A 21,691-nucleotide genomic window follows, 5' to 3' on the forward strand; every position below is an offset into this window, starting at 1 on the left:
TTAAAGGGTTTTTGGGGGTGTGTGGGGGGGGGGGGGGCGGTTTGGGGTCGGCGGGGTGGGGGGGGGGGGTTTAGGATAAAAATTAAAACCCAAAACAGGATGGAAAACGCGCACGCCAAAACGGCCGAGCAATGCTTGGCTTTCTTTGGGGTGAATGAAAACGTGGGGCTGAGCGCCGAGCAGGTGCGCCGCGCTTTGGAGAAATACGGCCACAACGGTGAGCTGGGGGGGTCATTCGTTAAGTCGGTCGGGTTAATTGTTTTTGGGGGGGGGGGGGGGTTGGGGGGAGTTAATGGGGATTTTTGTTGGGGGGGGGGGTTCTATTAGGGGGATTACGGTAATTGGGGGGCGATGGTGATTGGGGGTCTATTAGGGGGATTACGGTAATTGGGGGGCGATGGTGATTGGGGGTCTATTAGGGGGATTACGGTAATTCGGGGGGGTCTGTCTTGAGTTAATTAAGTCGGTCGGGTTAATTGTTTGGGGGGGGGGTGGCTGGGGGGGGTTGGGGGGGAGTTAATGGGGATTTTTGTTGGGGGGGTTCTATTAGGGGGATTACGGTGATTGGGGGAATGGGCTTGGGGGTCTATTCGGGGGATTACGGTAATTCGGGGGGGTCGGAGAGGGGTTAAGGGGGGGTGGGGGGTTCTATTGGGGGGATTACGGTAATTGGGGGGCGACGGTGATTTGGGAATGGGATTGGGGGTCTATTAGGGGGATTACGGTAATTCGGGGGGGTCTGTCTTGAGTTAATTAAGTCGGTCGGGTTAATTGTTTGGGGGGGGGGGTGGCTGGGGGGGGTTGGGGGGGAGTTAATGGGGATTTTTGTTGGGGGGGGTTCTATTAGGGGGATTACGGTAATTTGGGGCTGTTTTGAGTCAATTAAGTCGGTCGGGTTAATTGGGGGGGGGGTAGGGTGGGAGTTAATGGGGATTTTTGTTGGGGGGGGTGGTTCTATTAGGAGGATTACGGTAATTGGGGGGCGATGGTGATTGGGGGTCTATTAGGGGGATTACGGTAATTTGGGGCTGTTTTGAGTTAATTAAGTCGGTCGGGTTAATTGTTTTGGGGGGGGGTGGCTGGGGGGGGTTGGGGGGGAGTTAATGGGGATTTTTGTTGCGGGGGGTGGTTCTATTAGGGGGATTAGGGTAATTGGGGGGCGATGGTGATTGGGGGTCTATTAGGGGAATTACGGTAATTGGGGGGCGATGGTGATTGGGGGTCTATTAGGCGGATTACGGTAATTGGGGGCTGTTTTGAGTTAATTAAGTCGGTCGGGTTAATTGGGGGGGGGTAGGGTGGGAGTTAATGGGGATTTTTATTGGGTTTTTTTTGGGGGGGGGTTTATTAGGGGGATTACGGTAATTGGGGGGTGATGGTGATTGGGGAATGGGCTTGGGGGTCTATTCGGGGGATTACGGTAATTTGGGGGGTCGGAGAGGGGTTAAGGGGGGGTGGGGGGTTCTATTAGGGAGATTATGGTAATTCAGGGGCTCTGTCTTGAGTTAATTAAGTCGGTCAGGTTAATTGTTTTGTGGGGGGGGGGCTGGGTGGGAGTTAATGGGGATTTTTGTTGGGGGGGTTCTATTAGGGGGATTACGGTAATTGGGGGGCAATGGTGATTGGGGAATGGGATTGGGGGTCTGTTAGGGGGATTACGGTAATTGGGGATTGAGATTGAGGGTCTATTAGTGGGATTACGGTAATTTGGGGGTTCTATTAGTGGGATTATGGTAATTAGGGTCTATTAGTGGGATTATGGTAATTGCGGATTGAGATTGGGGGTCTATTAGTGGGATTATGCTAATTTGGGGGGTCTATTAGGGGAATTATGGTAACTTGGGGGCTCTATTAGTGGGATTATGGTAATTTGGGGGTCTATTAGTGGGATTACGGTAATTGGGGATTGAGATTGGGGGTCTATTAGTGGGATTACAGTAATTCGGGGGGTCTATTAGTGGGATTATGGTAATTGGGGTCTATTAGGGGGATTATGGTAATTGGGGATTGAGATTGGGGCTCTATTAGTGGGATTATGCTAATTTGGGGGTCTATTAGGGGAATTATGGTAATTGGGGTCTATTAGGGGAATTACGGTAATTTGGAGATTGGGATTGTGGGTCTATTAGTGGAATTATGGTAATTTGGGGATTGGAATTGAGGATCTATTAGTGGGATTATGGTAATTGGGGGCTCTATTAGTGGGATTATGGTAATTGAGGTCTATTAGTGGGATTACGGTAATTTGAGAATGGGATTTGGGCCTCTATTAGTGGGATTATGGTAATTTGGGGGTCTATTCGTGGGATTATGGTAATTTGGGGGTCTATTAGGGGAATTACGGTAATTTGGGGATTGGAATTGAGGATCTATTAGTGGGATTACGGTAATTGGGGGCTCTATTAGTGGGATTACGGTAATTTGGTGGGTCTATTAGTAGGATTACGGTAATTTGGGAATGGGATTTGGGCCTCTATTAGTGGGATTACGGTAATTTGGGGGTCTATTAGTGGAATTACGGTAATTTGGGGACTGCAATTACGGTAATTAATGGTGATTTGATTGGGGGGGGGGTGCTTCTATTCGGGTGATTACGGTAATGGGCGTTGCGGGGTTTTGTGGGTAATTCTGGGGGTCTATTAGGGGGATTACGGTAACGTGGGGCAGCGGTTCCATTTGGGGAACGAAGGTAATTAATTAGGGGGAAATGGGGGGATTGCGGTAATTAGTGGGGGGGGTTGTGGTGCTTAATGAGCTGCAGGAGCGGCTGCTGGGGGAACGAAGGTAATTAATTAGGGCGTAATTGGGGGATTGCGGTGATTTGGAGGAGATCTATTAGGAGGGTTAATTGTGGTAATTACGGTAATTAGCGGGGTTATGAAGGGAATTGCGGTAATTAATTGGGGGAATTGAGGTAATTAACGGGCTGGTGGGGGATTGTGGTAATGAGAGGGGGGTTAATTAGGGGTAATGAGGGAGGGGTGGGGGGTTATTAGGGGAACTGAGGTAATTAATGGGGGGAATGGGGGTAATTAGGGTGGTGGGGTTTAATTGGGATAATGAAGTAGCAGGGAGTAATCGGGGGAACGAAGGGGGTCAGGGGGGTCAATGGGGTCAATGTGGGGTCAATGGGGTCAATGGGGGGTCAATGGGGTCAATGTGGGGTCAATTGGGGTCAGTGGGGTCAATTGGGGTCAATGAGGGGTCAGTGGGGTCAATTGGGGTCAATGTGGGGTCAATTGGGGTCAGTGGGGTCAATGAGGGGTCAAATGGGGTCAGGGGGATCAATTGGGGTCAAATGGGGTTAAATGGGGTCAATTGGGGTCAGTGGGGTCAGTGGGGCTCAAGTGGGGTCAATGAGGGGTCAATGAGGGGTCAAATGGGGTCAATTGGGGTCAGTGGGGGTCAACTGGGGTCAATGTGGGGTCAGGGGGTCAAATGGGGTCAAATGGGGTTAAATGGGGTCAACTGGGGTCAGTGGGGTCAATGTGGGGTCAATTGGGGTTAAATGGGGTCAATGTGGGGTCAGTGGGGGTCAGTGGGGCCTAACTGGGGTCAATGTGGGGTCAATGTGGGGTCAATGAGGGGTCAGTGGGTCAGTGGGGGTCAACTGGGGTCAATGTGGGGTCAATAAGGGGTCAGTGGGTCAGTGGGGGTCAATTGGGGTCAATGGGGTCGATGTGGGGTCAATGGGGTCATTGGGGTCAGTGTAGGGTCAATGAGAGGTCAATTGGGGTCAATGGGATCAATGTGGGGTCAATGGGGTCAATATGGGGTCAATTGGGGTCAATGAGGGGTCAGTAGGGATCAATTGGGGTTAATGGGGTCAAGGAGGGGTCAATGGGGTCAATGCAGTCAGTGGGGGTCAATGGGGTCAATGAGGGGTCAACTGGGGTCAATGAGGGGTCAATGAGGGGTCAGTGGGGGTCAATTGGGGAGAGTGGGGTCAATGAGGGGTCAATGGGGTCAGTGGGGGTCAATTGGGGTCAGTGGGGTCAATGTGGGGTCAATGAGGGGTCAATGGGGTCATGAGGGGTCAATTGGGGTCAGTGAGGGGTCAGTGGGGTCAGTGGGGTCAATTGGGGTCAGTGGGGTCAGTGGGGTCAATTGGGGTCAGTGGGGTCAATGTGGGGTCAATGAGGGGTCAATGGGGTCAATAGGGGTCAACTGAGGTCAGTGGGGTTAATGGGGCCAATGGGGCCAGTGGGGTCAACTGAGGTCAATGGGGTCAATGAGGTCAATGGGGTCAATGGGGTCAGTGGGGTCAATTGAGGTCAGTGGGGTCAATGGGGCCAATGGGGCCAGTGGGGTCAATTGAGGTCAATGGGGTCAGTGGAGTCAATTGAGGTCAGTGGGGTCAATGGGGTCAATGGGGTCAATAGGGTCAATGGGGTCAATGGGGTCAGTGGGGTTCATTTGTCCCCATTAACCGCCCCTCTTCTTTCCCTCCCCCCACAGAGCTGCCGGCTGAGGAAGGTGAGCACCCCCCTAATTAACGTCTCCCCACTCAATTAACACATCCTCCCCCCATTAACATATCCCCCACCAATTAGCATAACCCCCCAATTAGCACATCCCCCCCAATTAACGTGACCCCTCCCCATAAACATCACCCCCCCCCTTCATCAATTCCTCCTACCCCCAACCAACCCCCCACCCCTCCCCAATTAAGATATAACCCCCGTAATTAACGTACCCAGCCCCTAATTAACACACTCCCCACCCCCCCTAATTAACCCCCCCGCTAATTAGGGTGCCCCCCCCCGCAGGTAAAACCATTTGGGAGCTGGTGGTGGAGCAGTTTGAGGACCTCCTGGTGCGGATCCTCCTCTTGGCCGCCTGCATCTCCTTCGTGAGTGCCCTTCTGCCCCATAGCCGCCCCATAGCCGCCCCATAGCGACCCCATAGCGACCCCATAGCCACCCCATAGTGACCCTATAGCGACCCCATAGCAACCCTATAGCAACCCCATAGTGACCCCATAGAGACCCCATAGCCACCCCATAGCCACCCCATAGAGACCCCATAGCCGCCCCATAGCAGCCCCATAGCCACCCCATAGCGACCCCATAGCGACCCTATAGCAACCCCATAGTGACCCCATAGAGACCCCATAGCAGCCCCATAGCGACCCCATAGCCACCCCATAGCGACCCCATAGAGACCCCATAGCCGCCCCATAGCTGCCCCATAGTGACCCCATAGCGACCCCATAGCCACCCCATAGCCACCCCATAGAGACCCCATAGCCGCCCCATAGCTGCCCCATAGTGACCCCATAGCGACCCCATAGCAACCCCATAGCGACCCCATAGCGACCCCATAGCGACCCTATAGCGACCCCATAGCGAGCCCATAGGGACCCCATAGAGACCCCATAGCGACCCCATAGCGACCCTATAGCAACCCCATAGTGACCCCATAGAGACCCCATAGCAGCCCCATAGCGACCCCATAGCCACCCCATAGCCACCCCATAGCGACCCCATAGCCACCCCATAGTGACCCTATAGCGACCCCATAGCGACCCTATAGCAACCCCATAGCGACCCCATAGAGACCCCATAGCCGCCCCATAGCAGCCCCATAGCCACCCCATAGCGACCCCATAGCGACCCCATAGAGACCCCATAGCCACCCTATAGCCACCCCTTATCCACCCCATAGAGACCCCATGGAGACCCCATAGCGACCCCATAGCCGCCCCATACTGACCCCATAGCTGCCCCATAGCCACCCCATAGCCGCCCCATAGATACCCCATAGCGACCCCATAGCGACCCCATAGAGACCCCATAGATACCCCATAGCTGCCCCATAGCGACCCCATAGCCGCCCCATACTGACCCCATAGCTGCCCCATAGCCACCCCATAGCCGCCCCATAGTGACCCCATAGCGACCCCATAGCAACCCCATAGCGACCCCATAGCGACCCCATAGCGACCCTATAGCGACCCCATAGCGAGCCCATAGGGACCCCACAGTGACCCCATAGCGACCTCATAGCAACCCCATAGCCACCCCATAGCGACCCCATAGCGACCCCATAACCACTCCATTGCGACCCCATAGCTGCCCCATAGCCGCCCCATAGATATCCCTTAGCCGCCCCATAGTCACCCCATATCTGCCCCACATCCCCCCCTTATCTGCCCCATATCCCCCCCACATCTGCCCCATAGTCACCCCATATCTGCCCCACATCCCCCCCTTATCTGCCCCATATCCCCCCCACATCTGCCCCATAGTCACCCCATATCCCCCCCATATCCCGCCAACATCCCCCCCACATCTGCCTCATTGTCACCCCATATCTGCCCCATATCTGCCCCATATCCCCCCCACATCCCCCCCATATGCCCCCCATAACCCCCCCATAGCGACCCCACATCCCCCCCATATCCCCCCCCACATCCCCCCATATCTGCCCCATAGTCACCCCACATCCCCCCCATATCCCCCCCATATCTGCCCCACATCCCCCCCACATCCCCCCCATATCCCCCCCATATCCCCCCCATATCCCCCCCATATCTGCCCCATATCCCCCCCCACATCCCCCCCACATCCCCCCATATCCGCCCCATAGTCACCCCACATCCCCCCACATCCCCCCCATATCTGCCCCACATCCCCCCCACATCCCCCCCATATCCCCCCCATATCTGCCCCATATCCCCCCCCACATCCCCCCCACATCCCCCCATATCCGCCCCATAGTCACCCCATATCTGCCCCATATCCCCCCCCACATCCCCCCCATATCCCCCCCATATCCCCCCCACATCCGCCCCATAGTCACCCCACATCCCCCCCATATCCCCCCCCACAACCCCCCCCTCACATCCCCCCATATCCCCCCCCCTCCCCCCCCCCCCGCCGTGACATTGGCTGCCCTTCAAGGACCTGCAATGAGATCCTCGGTGCGGCCCCAGCTCAGCTGTCACCTCCTGTCACCCCCCCCCCCATGTCACCCCCCCACCTGTCACCCCCCATCATCCCCCCCCCCGTGCCCCCCCCACATCCCCCCCTCCTGCCACCCCCCTGTGTCCACCCCCCCTCCTGTCACCACCTGTCACCCCCCTCCATGTTTCACCCCCCCCCCGTGTCACCACCCCCCCCACGTGTCACCCCCCCATGTCCCCCCCCGCGCCCCTCCCCCATGTCACCCCCCCCCCGTGTCCACCCCCTCCTGTCACCCCCCCACGTCACCCCCCCGTCACCATGTCACCCCCCCACGTGTCACCACCCCCCCATGTCACCCCCCCGTCCTCCTGTCACCTCCTGTCACGACCCCCCCCATGTCACCCCCCCATCACCCCCCCCTGTCCCCCCCCGTGCCCCTCCCCCATGTCACCCCCCCATGTCACCCCCCCATCACCCCCCTTCGTGCCCCCCCCCACGTCCCCCCCTCCTGCCACCCCCCCATGTCACCCCCCCCTCCTGCCACCTCCTGTCACCACTCCCCCCACGTGTCACCCCCCCATCACCCCCCCATGCCCTCCCCCACATCCCCCCCCTCCTGCCACCCCCCCATGTCACCCCCCCTCCTGTCACCTCTTGTCACGACCCCCCCCACGTGTCACCCCCCCGTGTCACCACCCCCCCATGTCACCACTCTCCCCTGTCACCCCCCCATGTCACCCCCCCACCTGTCACCCCCCCAAAGTGTCCCCCCCGTCCCCCCCCCCATGTCCCCCCCCACATCCCCCCCCATCTGTCACCCCCCCATCACCCCCCCCGTGCCCCCCCCATGTCACCCCCCCACGTCCCCCCCACCTCCTGTCACCCCCCCCACCTGTCACCCCCCCCATCAGCCTCCCCGTGCCCCCCCATATCGCCCCATATCGCCCCATATCCCCCCCCCATTTCAGTGACCCCCCCAAAGCCCCCCCATATCACATCCCTGCCCCCCCCATATCACCCCATATCGCCCCATATCACCCCATATCGCCTCATATCCCCCCCCCAATTCAGTGACCCCCCCCCACAAACCCCCCCATATCACATCCCTGCCCCCCCGTATCACCCCCATATCGCCCCATATCGCCCCATATCCCCCCCACCTCACTGCCCCCCCATTTCATTGACCACCCCATATCACATCCTTGCTCCCCCACATCACCCCATATCGCCCCATAGAGACCCACAAATACCCCATATCGCCCCCCCCCATTTCAGTGACCCCCCCACAAACCCCCCCATCTCACATCCCTGCCCGCCCATATTGCCCCATATCGCCCCATATCGCCCCATATCGCCCCATATCGCCCCATATCCCCCCCCCAATTCAGTGACCCCCCCACAAACCCCCCCATCTCACATCCCTGCCCCCCCACATCACCCCATATCGCCCCATAGGGACCCACAAATACCCCATATCGCCCCATATCGCCCCCCCCCAGTTCAGTGACCCCCCCCCAAGCCCCCCCATATCACATCCCTGCCCCCCCCATATCGCCCCATATCACCCCATATCGCCCCATATCACCCCATATCGCCTCATATCCCCCCCCCAATTCAGTGACCCCCCCCCACAAACCCCCCCATATCACATCCCTGCCCCCCCGTATCACCCCCATATCGCCCCATATCGCCCCATATCCCCCCCACCTCACTGCCCCCCCAATTCGGTGACCACCCCATATCACATCCTTGCTCCCCCCACATCACCCCATATCGCCCCATATCGCCCCATATCACCCCATATCGCCCCATATCGCCCCATATCCCCCCCCCAATTCAGTGACCCCCCCACAAACCCCCCCATCTCACATCCCTGCTCCCTCACATCGCCCCATATCGCCCCATAGGGACCCACAAATACCCCATATCGCCCCATATCGCCCCCCCATTTCAGTAACCCCCCCGAAGCCCCCCCATATCACATCCCTGGCCCCCCCATATCCCCCCATATCGCCCCATATCGCCTCATATCCCCCCCCCAATTCAGTGACCCCCCCCCCAAACCTCCCCATATCACATCCCTGCCCCCCCAATTCGCCCCATATCGCCCCATATCGCCCCCATATCCCCCCCACCTCACTGCCCCCCCATTTCATTGACCACCCCATATCACATCCTTGCCCCCCCCACATCACCCCATATCGCCCCATATCGCCCCATATCACCCCATATCGCCCCATATCGCCCCATATCGCCCCATATCCCCCCCCCAATTCAGTGACCCCCCCACAAACCCCCCCATCTCACATCCCTGCTCCCTCACATCGCCCCATATCGCCCCATAGGGACCCACAAATACCCCATATCGCCCCATATCGCCCCATATCCCCCCACTTCACTGCCCCCCCCATTTCAGTGACCCCCCCCAAGCCCCCCATCTCATATCCCTGCCCCCCCCGCATCACATCCCATATCAGCCCACAGAGACCCACAAATACCCCATATCCCCCCCCTATCGCCCCCTATCGCCCCATATCGCCCCCATATCCCCCCCCATATCGCTGCCCCCCCACCCCTCCCCACTTAACTGACCCCCCCCCCCCCCGTTTTTCCCTGCAGGTCCTGGCGTGGTTTGAGGAAGGGGAGGAAACCATCACAGCCTTCGTGGAGCCCTTCGTCATCCTCCTCATCCTCATCGCCAACGCCGTCGTCGGCGTCTGGCAGGTGGGGGCAACGGGGGAAATGGGGCGATATGGGGCGATATGGGGCGATATGGGGTGGATATGGGGTGGATAGGGGGGGATATGGGGGGATATGGGGACAATATGGGGGTGATATGGGGGCGATATGGGGACAATATGGGGGTGATATGGGGTGACGTGGGGTGATATGGGGCGATATGGGGCGATATGGGGTGGATATGGGGGGATATGGGGTGATATGGGGGTGATATGGGGTGATATGGGGCGATATGGGGCGATATGGGGTGGATATGGGGTGGATATGGGGGGATATGGGGTGATATGGGAGCTATATGGGGGTGATATGGGGTGACGTGGGGTGATATGGGGTGATATGGGGGTGATATGGTGCGATATGAGGTGGATATGGGGTGATATGGGGCGATATGGGGCGATATGGGGTGATTTGGGGTGGATATGGGGTGGATATGGGGCGATATGGGGCAACATGGGGGCGATATGGGGCAATATGGGGTGATATGGGGATGATATGGGGTGATATGAGGTGGATATGGGGTGATATGGGGCAATATGGGGTGACATGGGGTGATGTGGGGTGATATGTGGTGGATATGGGGTGATATGGGGGCGATATGGGGGCGATATGGGGTGATATGGGGTGATATGGGGTGGATATGGGGTGGATATGGGGCCATATGTGGCGATATGGGGGCGATATGGGGCGATATGGGGGGGATATGGGGGGGATATGGGGTGATATGGGGTGATTTGGGGTGGATATGGGGTGGATATGGGGGCGATATGGGGCCATATGGGACAATATGGGGTGACATGGGGTGATACGTGGCGATATGGGACGATATGGGGGGGATATGGGGCGATATGGGGCGATATGGGGCTCCGACCCCAATACCCCCCCCCCCCATTTCACCCCACAACCCCCCCCCCCACGACCCCCCCCTCACCCCACACTCACTCCCTATGGATCCCTATGGGGTCTGTATGGGATCTCCACGTGTCCCTATGGGTTCCTATGGGGTCTGTATGGGGTCCTTCTGGGATCTCTATGGGATCTCTATGGGGTCCCTATGGGATCATTATGGGGTCCCTATGGGATCTGTATGGGGTCCTTCTGGGATCTCTATGGGATCTCTATGGGGTCCCTATGGGGTCCCTGTGGGATCTCTAGGGAATCTCTATGGGGTCTCTATGGATCCCTATGGACCTCTATGGGATCTGTATGGGATCTCTATGGGGTCCCTATGGGATCATTATGGGGTCCCTATGGGATCTCTATGGGATCTGTATGGGGTCCCCATGGGATCATTATGGGGTCCCTGTGGGATCTGTTTGGGATCTCTATGGGGTCCCTATGGCATCATTGTAGGGTCCCTATGGGGTCCCCATGGGATCTCTATGGGGTCCCTATGGGGTCCCTATGGGGTCCCTGTGGGATCTCTAGGGGATCTCTATGGGGTCTCTATGGGGTCTCTATGCATCCCTCTGGGATCTCTATGGGATCTGTATGGGATCATTATGGGGTCTCTATGGGATCATTATGGGGTCCCTATGGGGTCCCTATGGGATCTCTATGGGATCTCTAAAGGGTCCATATGGGATCTCTATGATTCCCTATGGATCTCTATGGGGTCCCTATGGGGTCCCTATGGGATCATTATGGGGTCCCTATGGAGTCCCTATGGGATCTGTATGGGATCTCTATGGGGTCCCCATGGGATCATTATGGGGTCCCTCTGGGATCTCTATGGGGTCCCTACAGGCTCTCTATGATTCCCTATGGATCCCTATGGAGTCCCTATGGGATCTCCACATCTCCCTACGGGTCCATATGGGGCTCCTACGCATCCCTACGGCTCCGACCCCAATACCCCACAACCCCCCCCATCACGACCCCCCCCCCACCCCAAACCCACCCCCAATCTCCCCAATACCCCCCCATTTCACCCCACAAGCCCCCCTCACCCCCCCCACGACCCCCCCTCACCCCACACGCACTCCCTATGGATCCCTATGGGGTCTCTATGGGATCTCCACGTGTCCCTATGGGTCCCTATGGGTTCTCTATGGGGTCCCTATGGGATCTCTATGGGATCTCTATGGGATCCTATGGGGTCCCAATGGGGTCTCTATGGGGTCCGTATGGGATCTCTATGGGATCTCTATGGGGTCCCAATGGGGTCTCTATGGGGTCTCTATGGGGTCTCTATGGATCCCTCTGGGACCTCTATGGGATCTGTATGGGATCTGTATGGGGTCCCTATGGCATTATTAGGGGGTCCCTATGGGGTCCCCATGGGGTCCCTATGGGGTCTCTATGGATCCCTCTGGGACCTCTATGGGATCTGTATGGGATCTCTATGGGGTCCCTATGGCATCATTATAGGGTCCCTATGGGATCTCTATGGGATCTCTATGGGGTCCCTATGGGGTCCCTATGGGGTCCCTCTGGGATCTCTAGGGGATCTCTATGGGGTCTCTATGGATCCCTATGGACCTCTATGGGATCTGTATGGGATCTCTATGGGGTCTCTATGGGATCATTATGGGGTCCCTATGGGGTCCCTATGGGATCTCTATGGGATCTCTAAAGGGTCCATATGGGATCTCTATGATTCCCTATGGATCTCTATGGGGTCCCTATGGGGTCCCTATGGGATCATTATGGGGTCCCTATGGAGTCCCTATGGGATCTGTATGGGATCTCTATGGGGTCCCCATGGGATCATTATGGGGTCCCTCTGGGATCTCTATGGGGTCCCTGCAGGCTCTCTATGATTCCCTATGGATCCCTATGGAGTCCATACAGGATCTCCACATCTCCCTACGGGTCCATATGGGGCTCCTATGCATCCCTACGGCTCCGACCCCAAAACCCCACAACCCCCCCCATCACGACCCCCCCCCCAACCCACCCCAAACTCACCCCCCCAATCCCCCTCCCCCCCCCAGGAGCGCAATGCAGAGAACGCCATCGAGGCCCTGAAGGAATACGAACCCGAGATGGGCAAGGTGTACCGCGCCGACCGCAAGGCCGTGCAGCGCATCAAGGCCCGGGACCTGGTGCCGGGGGACATCGCCGAGGTGGCCGGTGAGCAGCCGCTGCCTCCCAGTACCTCCCAGTTTGCTCCCAGTTTGCTCCCAGTTTGCTCCCAGTTTGCTCCCAGTAGCACCTCTTAGGACCCGGCAGGTCCTGCTGCGTCCCCACAGCAATCAGTGTCTCCATAGATCTCAGTGTGACCCAGTAGGACCCACTACATCCCAGTAGGTCCCCGGAGGTCCCCATAGGTCCCAGTAGGTCCCAGTAGCTCCCAGTTTGCTCCCAGTTTGCTCCCAGTTTGCTCCCAGTAGCACCTCTTAGGACCCGGCAGGTCCTGCTGCGTCCCCACAGCAATCAGTGTCTCCATAGATCTCAGTATGTCCCAGTATGTCCCACTACCTCCCAGTATGTCCCAGTAAGTCCCAGTAGGTCCCAGTATGTCCCAGTAGCTCCCAGTAGCTCCCAGTTTGCTCCCAGTTTGCTCCCAGTAGCACCTCTTAGGACCCGACAGGTCCTGCTGCGTCCCCACAGCAATCAGTGTCTCCATAGATCTCAGTGGCTCCCAGTTTGTCCCTGTAGGACCCAGTACCGCCCAGTAAGTCCCAGTAGCTCCCAGTATGTCCCAGTATGTCCCAGTTGCTTCCCAGTTGCCTCCCAGTAGCTCCCAGTAGCTCCCAGTTTGCACCCAGTAGCACCTCTTAGGACCCGGCAGGTCCTGCTGCGTCCCCACAGCAATCAGTGTCTCCATAGATCTCAGTATGTCCCAGTATGTCCCACTACCTCCCAGTATGTCCCAGTAAGTCCCAGTAGGTCCCAGTATGTCCCAGTTGTCTCCCAGTAGCTCCCAGTAGCTCCCAGTTTGCTCCCAGTTTGCTCCCAGTAGCCCCACTTAGGACCCAGCAGGTCCTGCTGCGTCCCCAGAGCAATCAGTGTCTCCATAGATCTCAGTGGCTCCCAGTTTGTCCCTGTAGGACCCAGTACCTCCCAGTAAGTCCCAGTAGCTCCCAGTATGTCCCAGTATGTCCCAGTTGCTTCCCAGTTGCCTCCCAGTAGCTCCCAGTAGCTCCCAGTTTGCTCCCAGTAGCCCCTCCTAGGACCCGGCAGGTCCTGCTGCGTCCCCAGAGCAATCAGTGTCTCCATAGATCTCAGTATGTCCCAGTATGTCCCACTACCTCCCAGTATGTCCCAGTAAGTCCCAGTAGGTCCCAGTATGTCCCAGTATGTCCCAGTAGCTCCCAGTAGCTCCCAGTTTGCTCCCAGTAGCTCCCAGTTTGCACCCAGTAGCACCTCCTAGGACCCGACAGGTCCTGCTGCGTCCCCACAGCAATCAGTGTCTCCATAGATCTCAGTATGTCCCAGTATGTCCCACTACCTCCCAGTATGTCCCAGTAAGTCCCAGTAGGTCCCAGTATGTCCCAGTATGTCCCAGTAGCTCCCAGTAGCTCCCAGTAGCTCCCAGTTTGCTCCCAGTTTGCTCCCAGTAGCCCCACTTAGGACCCGGCAGGTCCTGCTGCGTCCCCAGAGCAATCAGTGTCTCCATAGATCTCAGTGGCTCCCAGTTTGTCCCTGTAGGACCCAGTACCTCCCAGTAAGTCCCAGTAGCTCCCAGTATGTCCCAGTATGTCCCAGTTGCTTCCCAGTTGCCTCCCAGTAGCTCCCAGTTTGCTCCCAGTAGCACCTCTTAGGACCCGACAGGTCCTGCTGCGTCCCCACAGCAATCAGTGTCTCCATAGATCTCAGTGGCTCCCAGTTTGTCCCATTAGGACCCACTACATCCCAGTAGGTCCCCGTAGGTCCCAGTAGGTCCCAGTTGCTTCCCAGTTGCCTCCCAGTAGCTCCCAGTTTGCTCCCAGTTTGCTCCCAGTAGCACCTCCTAGGACCCGACAGGTCCTGCTGCGTCCCCAGAGCAATCAGTATCTCCATAGATCTCAGTGTGACCCAGTAGGACCCACTACATCCCAGTAGGTCCCCGTAGGTCCCAGTAGGTCCCAGTAGCTCCCAGTTTGCTCCCAGTTTGCTCCCAGTTTGCTCCCAGTTTGCTCCCAGTAGCACCTCCTAGGACCCAACAGGTCCTGCTGCGTCCCCACAGCAATCAGTGTCTCCATAGATCCCAGTGTGTCCCAGTATGTCCCAGTATGTCCCAGTGCCTCCCAGTATGTCCCAGTTGTCTCCCAGTATGTCCCAGTTGCCTCCCAGTAGCTCCCAGTTTGCTCCCAGTTTGCTCCCAGTAGCACCTCTTAGGACCCGACAGGTCCTGCTGCGTCCCCACAGCAATCAGTGTCTCCATAGATCTCAGTGTGTCCCAGTATGTCCCACTACCTCCCAGTATGTCCCAGTAAGTCCCAGTAGCTCCCAGTATGTCCCAGTATGTCCCAGTAGCTCCCAGTAGCTCCCAGTTTGCTCCCAGTTTGCTCCCAGTAGCCCCACTTAGGACCCAGCAGGTCCTGCTGCGTCCCCAGAGCAATCAGTGTCTCCATAGATCTCAGTGTGTCCCAGTATGTCCCAGTATCTCCCATTATGTCCCAGTAAGTCCCAGTATGTCTCAGTAGCTCCCAGTAGCTCCCAGTATGTCCCAGTAGCTCCCAGTACCTCCCAGTATGTCCCAGTAGCTCCCAGTAGCTCCCAGTATGTCCCAGTTTGCTCCCAGTTTGCTCCCAGTAGCACCTCTTAGGACCCGACAGGTCCTGCTGCGTCCCCACAGCAATCAGTGTCTCCATAGATCTCAGTGTGTCCCAGTACCTCCCAGTACCTCCCAGTACCTCCCAGTATGTCCCAGTTGTCTCCCAGTAGCTCCCAGTTGCCTCCCAGTAGCTCCCAGTTTGCTCCCAGTTTGCTCCCAGTTTGCTCCCAGTAGCACCTCTTAGGACCCGGCAGGTCCTGCTGCGTCCCCACAGCAATCAGTGTCTCCATAGATCTCAGTGTGTCCCAGTATGTCCCAGTACCTCCCATTATGTCCCAGTAAGTCCCAGTAGGTCCCAGTATGTCCCAGTATGTCCCAGTAGCTCCCAGTTTGCTCCCAGTTTGCTCCCAGTAGCACCTCTTAGGACCCGGCAGGTCCTGCTGCGTCCCCAGAGCAATCAGTGTCTCCATAGATCTCAGTGTGTCCCAGTATGTCCCAGTACCTCCCATTATGTCCCAGTAAGTCCCAGTAGGTCCCAGTATGTCCCAGTATGTCCCAGTAGCTCCCAGTAGCTCCCTGTTTGCTCCCTGTTTGCTCCCAGTTTGCTCCCAGTTTGCACCCAGTAGCACCTCTTAGGACCCGTCAGGTCCTGCTGCCTCCCCACAGCAATCAGTGTCTCCATAGATCTCAGTGTGACCCAGTAGGACCCACTACATCCCAGTAGGTCCCAGTATGTCCCAGTATGTCCCAGTAGCTCCCAGTTTGCTCCCAGTTTGCTCCCAGTTTGCTCCCAGTAGCACCTCTTAGGACCCGACAGGTCCTGCTGCGTCCCCACAGCAATCAGTGTCTCCATAGATCTCAGTGTGTCCCAGTATGTCCCAGTACGTCCCAGTAAGTCCCACTACCTCCCAGTATGTCCCAGTAAGTCCCAGTAGCTCCCAGTATGTCCCAGTTGTCTCCCAGTAGCTCCCAGTAGCTCCCAGTTTGCTCCCAGTTTGCTCCCAGTAGCACCTCTTAGGACCCGGCAGGTCCTGCTGCGTCCCCACAGCAATCAGTGTCTCCATAGATCTCAGTACCTCCCAGTACCTCCCAGTATGTCCCAGTATGTCCCAGTATGTCCCAGTAGATCCCAGTATGTCCCAGTATGTCCCAGTAGCTCCCAGTTTGCTCCCAGTTTGCTCCCAGTAGCCCCTCTTAGGACCCGGCAGGTCCTGCTGCGTCCCCAGAGCAATCAGTGTCTCCATAGATCTCAGTATGTCCCAGTACCTCCCAGTACCTCCCAGTATGTCCCAGTTGTCTCCCAGTAGCTCCCAGTAGCTCCCAGTTTGCTCCCAGTAGCTCCCAGTAGCTCCCAGTAGCTCCCAGTTTGCTCCCAGTTTGCTCCCAGTAGCACCTCCTAGGACCCGACAGGTCCTGCTGCGTCCCCAGAGCAATCAGTGTCTCCATAGATCTCAGTGTGTCCCAGTATGTCCCAGTATGTCCCAGTACCTCCCAGTACCTCCCAGTATGTCCCAGTTGTCTCCCAGTAGCTCCCAGTAGCTCCCAGTTTGCTCCCAGTTTGCTCCCAGTTTGCTCCCAGTAGCACCTCTTAGGACCCGGCAGGTCCTGCTGTGTCCCCACAGCAATCAGTGTCTCCATAGATCTCAGTACCTCCCAGTTTGTCCCAGTAGGACCCACTACATCCCAGTAGGTCCCCGTAGGTCCCAGTAGGTCCCAGTAGGTCCCAGTAGCTCCCAGTAGCTCCCAGTTTGCTCCCAGTACCTCCCAGTTTGCTCCCAGTAGCACCTCTTAGGACCCGGCAGGTCCTGCTGCGTCCCCAGAGCAATCAGTGTCTCCATAGATCTCAGTACCTCCCAGTTTGTCCCAGTAGGACCCACTACATCCCAGTATGTCCCCGTAGGTCCCAGTAGGTCCCAGTAGCTCCCAGTAGCTCCCAGTTTGCTCCCAGTTTGCTCCCAGTAGCACCTCTTAGGACCCGGCAGGTCCTGCTGCGTCCCCAGAGCAATCAGTGTCTCCATAGATCTCAGTGTGTCCCAGTATGTCCCAGTACCTCCCATTATGTCCCAGTAAGTCCCAGTAGGTCCCAGTATGTCCCAGTATGTCCCAGTAGCTCCCAGTAGCTCCCAGTTTGCTCCCAGTTTGCTCCCAGTAGCACCTCTTAGGACCCGGCAGGTCCTGCTGCGTCCCCAGAGCAATCAGTGTCTCCATAGATCTCAGTGGCTCCCAGTTTGTCCCAGTAGGACCCACTACATCCCAGTAGGTCCCCGTAGGTCCCAGTAAGTCCCAGTTGCTTCCCAGTTGCCTCCCAGTAGCTCCCAGTTTGCTCCCAGTAGCACCGCTTAGGACCCGACAGGTCCTGCTGCGTCCCCAGAACTCTCAGTGTCTCCCAGTACGTCCCAGTATGTCCCAGTATGTCCCAGTAGCTCCCAGTAGCTCCCAGTTGCCTCCCAGTAACTCCCAGTTCTCCCAGTACTCCCCCAATGCTCCCAGTCCCTCCCAGTACCTCCCAATACCCTCCCAGTCCTTCCCAGTAACTCCCAGTGCTCCCAGTCCCTCCCAGTGCTCCCAGTGCCCTCCCAGTGTCCTCCCAGTCCCTCCCAGTACCCTCCCAGTCCCTCCCAGTAACTCCCAGTGCTCCCAGTCCCTCCCAGTACCCTCCCAGTCCCTCCCAGTAACTCCCAGTCCTCCCAGTCCCTCCCAGTACCCTCCCAGTAACCCTCCCAGTCCCTCCCCATCCCTCCCAGTCCTCCCAGTCCCTCCCAGTACCTCCCAATACCCTCCCAGTCCCTCCCCATCCCTCCCAGTGCTCCCAGTCCCTCCCAGTCCCTCCCAGTGCTCCCAGTACCCTCCCAGTACCCTTCCCGTCCCTCCCAGTTCTCCCAGTACCCTCCCAGTACCCTCCCAGTCCCTCCCATTTCTCCCAGTACCCTCCCAGTCCCTCCCAGTGCTCCCAGTACCCTCCCAGTGCCCTCCCAGTCCCTCCCAGTACCTCCCAATACCCTCCCAGTCCTTCCCAGTCCCTCCCAGTGCTCCCAGTACCCTCCCAGTCCCTCCCAGTAACTCCCAGAGCTCCCAGTACCTTCCTAGTCCCTCCCAGTAACCCTCCCAGTCCCTCCCAGTACCTCCCAATACCCTCCCAGTCCTTCCCAGTCCCTCCCAGTGCTCCCAGTACCCTCCCAGTCCCTCCCAGTAACTCCCAGAGCTCCCAGTACCTTCCTAGTCCCTCCCAGTAACCCTCCCAGTCCCTCCCAGTACCTCCCAATACCCTCCCAGTCCTTCCCAGTCCCTCCCAGTGCTCCCAGTACCTCCCAGTCCCTCCCCATCCCTCCCAGTGCTCCCAGTCCCTCCCAGTACCCTCCCAGTCCCTCCCCATCCCTCCCAGTGCTCCCAGTCCCTCCCAGTCCCTCCCAGTGCTCCCAGTACCCTCCCAGTCCCTCCCAGTGCTCCCAGTAACCCTCCCAGTAACTCCCAGTGCTCCCAGTACCCTTCCAGTCCCTCCCAGTTCTCCCAATACCCTCCCAGTCCCTCCCAGTGCTTCCAGTACCCTTCCAGTCCCTCCCAGCTCTCCCAGTACCCTCCCAGTCCCTCCCAGTCCCTCCCAGTACCCTCCCAGTCCCTCCCAGTAACTCCCAGAGCTCCCAGTACCTTCCTAGTCCCTCCCAGTAACCCTCCCAGTCCCTCCCAGTACCTCCCAGTACCCTCCCAGTCCCTCCCCATCCCTCCCAGTGCTCCCAGTCCCTCCCAGTACCCTCCCAGTCCCTCCCAGCTCTCCCAGTCCCTCCCAGTGCTCCCAGTACCCTCCCAGTCCCTCCCAGTTCTCCCAGTTCTCCCAGTAACCCCCCCCTCTCGCAGTGGGTGACAAAGTCCCGGCCGACATCCGCATCATCTCCATCAAATCCACCACGCTGCGCGTCGATCAGTCCATCCTCACTGGTGGGTGTGCAAAGGGGGGGGGCACGTGGGTGTGCAAATGGCTGTGGCTGTGCGAGGGGGGGCGTGGGAGTGCAAAGGGGGGAGCGGGTGTGCGAAGGGGGGAGCGGGTGTGCAAAGGGGGGAGTGGGTGTGCAAAGGGTGGGCATGGGCGTGCAGGTGGGTGCGGGTGTGCAAAGGGTGGGGTGAGCGTGCAAAGGGTGTGGGCGTGCGAGGGGGGCACCGTGTGCAAATGGAGTGAGTGTGTAAGGGGGGGACAGGGCGTGAAAAGGGGTGTGGTTGTGCAAAGGGGGGCACAAGGTGTGCAAATGGGGGGAAATGAGTGTGGAAAGGGGAGTGAGTGTGCAAAGGGGGGCACAGATGTGTGAATGGGACAGATGTGTGTGTGAATGCGAAACAGCTGTGTGTGAATGGGGCACAGCTGTGTGAATGGGGCACAGATTTGTGAATGGAGCACATATGTGTGTGTGAATGGGGCACAGATTTGTGAATGGGGCACAGCTGTGTGTGTGAATGGGGCACAGATGTGTGTGAATGGGACACGAATGTATGAATGGGGCACAGCTGTGTTTGTGAATGGGGCACAGATATGTGAATGGGGCACAGCTGTGTGTGTGAATGGGGCACAGATGTGTGTGAATGGGACACGAATGTATGAATGGGGCACAGCTGTGTTTGTGAATGGGGCACAGATATGTGAATGGGGCACAGCTGTGTGTGGGAATGGGACACAGATGTGTGAATGGGACACAAACGTGTGAATGGGGCTCAGCTGTGTGTGTGAATGGGGCACAGATGTGTGAATGGGACACAGATGTGTGTGCAAATGGGGCACAGCTGCGTGTGTGAATGGGGCACAGATGTGTGAATGGGGCACAGATTTGTGTGAATGGGACACAGCTGTGTGAATGGAGCACAGATGTGTGAATGGGGCACAGATTTGTGAATGGGGCACAGCTGTGTGAATGGGGCACAGATGTGTGAATGGGACACAAATGTATGAATGGGGCACAGCTGTGTGTGTGAATGGGACACAGATGTGTGAATGGGGCACAGATTTGTGAATGGGGCACAGATGTGTGAATGGGGCACAGCTGTGTGTGTGAATGGGACACAGATGTGTGTGAATGGGGCACAGATGTGTGAATGGGACACGAATGTATGAATGGGACACAGATGTGTGAATGGGGCTCAGCTGTGTGTGTGAATGGGGCACAAATTTGTGTGTGAATGGGGCACAGATGTGTGAATGGAGCACATATGTGTGTGTGAATGGGGCACAGATTTGTGTGTGAATGGGGCACAGATGTGTGAATGGGACACAGATGTGTGTGTGAATGGGGCACAGCTGTGTGAATGGAGCACAGATGTGTGAATGGGGCACAGATTTGTGAATGGGGCACAGATTTGTGAACGGGACACAAATGTATGAATGGGACACAGATGTGTGAATGGGGCACAGCTGTGTGTGTGAATGGGGCACAGATGTGTGAATGGAGCACAGATGTGTGAATGGGGCACAGATTTGTGAACGGGACACAGACGTGTGAACGGGACACGCATGCGTTTGTGCACGAATGGGAGCAAAGGGTGGGGATGGGACGCTGGTGTGTGAATGGGGCACACGCCCGTGACACACGCGTGTGCAACGCCCCGCAGGTGAGTCGGTGTCGGTGATCAAACACACGGAGCCCGTCCCCGATCCGCGTGCCGTCAACCAGGACAAGAAGAACATGCTCTTCTCCGTCAGTGTCCCCAAAGTGTCCCCACGGTGACCCCAAAATGTCCCCAGTGTGTCCCCATGGTGTCCCCAAAGTGTCCCCAAGGTGTCCCCACGGTGACCCCAAAATGTCCCCAGTGTGTCCCCATGGTGACCCCAAAGTGTCCCCAAGGTGTCCCCATGGTGTCCCCAAAAGTGTCCCCAATGTGTCCCCAGGGTTACCCCAAAGTGTCCCCATGGTGTCCCCATGGTGTCCCCATGGTGTCCCCAAAGTGTCCCCACGGTGACCCCTCTGTGTCCCCAGTGTGCCCCCATGGTGTCCCCAAAGTGTCCCCAAAGTGTCCCCACGGTGACCCCAAAATGTCCCCAGTGTGTCCCCATGGTGTCCCCAAAAGTGTCCCCATGGTGACCCCAAAGTGTCCCCAAAGTGTCCCCAAAGTGTCCCCAAATTGCCCTGAAAGTGTCCCCAAAGTGCCCCAAAAGTGTCCCCATGGTGTCCCCAATGTGCCCCCAATGTGCCCCCAAAGTGTCCCCACGGTGACCCCAAAATGTTCCCAGTGTGTCCCCATGGTGTCCCCAAAGTCTCCCCAAGGTGTCCCCAGGGTTACCCCAAAAGTGTCCCCATGGTGTCCCCAAAAGTGACCCCAAAAGTGACCCCAAAAGTGTCCCATAAGTGTCCCCATGGTGTCCCCAATGTGCCCCCAAAGTGTCCCCAGGGTGACCCCAAAATGTCCCCAGTGTGCCCCAAAGTGT

General features: G+C 57.6%; 1 protein-coding gene across 3 annotated transcripts in view; it reads left to right on the top strand.

Moving 5' to 3' along the window:
- Positions 1-58: 58 nt before the first annotated feature.
- Positions 59-21,691, top strand: part of ATP2A1 (ATPase sarcoplasmic/endoplasmic reticulum Ca2+ transporting 1) — a 75,649-nt gene continuing 54,016 nt past the window's right edge. For all 3 annotated transcript variants that reach the window (XM_090130289.1, XM_090130291.1, XM_090130290.1), the window contains exons 1-7: positions 59-217; positions 4,459-4,476; positions 4,770-4,852; positions 9,528-9,632; positions 12,581-12,719; positions 19,141-19,221; positions 20,878-20,963. In XM_090130289.1, coding sequence (XP_089986415.1) covers positions 100-217; positions 4,459-4,476; positions 4,770-4,852; positions 9,528-9,632; positions 12,581-12,719; positions 19,141-19,221; positions 20,878-20,963 — 630 coding nt within the window. In that variant the 5' untranslated portion in view covers positions 59-99. The remainder of the gene's footprint in view (positions 218-4,458; positions 4,477-4,769; positions 4,853-9,527; positions 9,633-12,580; positions 12,720-19,140; positions 19,222-20,877; positions 20,964-21,691) is intronic.

This window comes from Phasianus colchicus, chromosome 40, assembly GCF_987193195.1.
Source record: "Phasianus colchicus chromosome 40, bPhaCol1.hap1.1, whole genome shotgun sequence".
Classification (NCBI taxonomy): Eukaryota; Metazoa; Chordata; class Aves; order Galliformes; family Phasianidae; genus Phasianus; species Phasianus colchicus.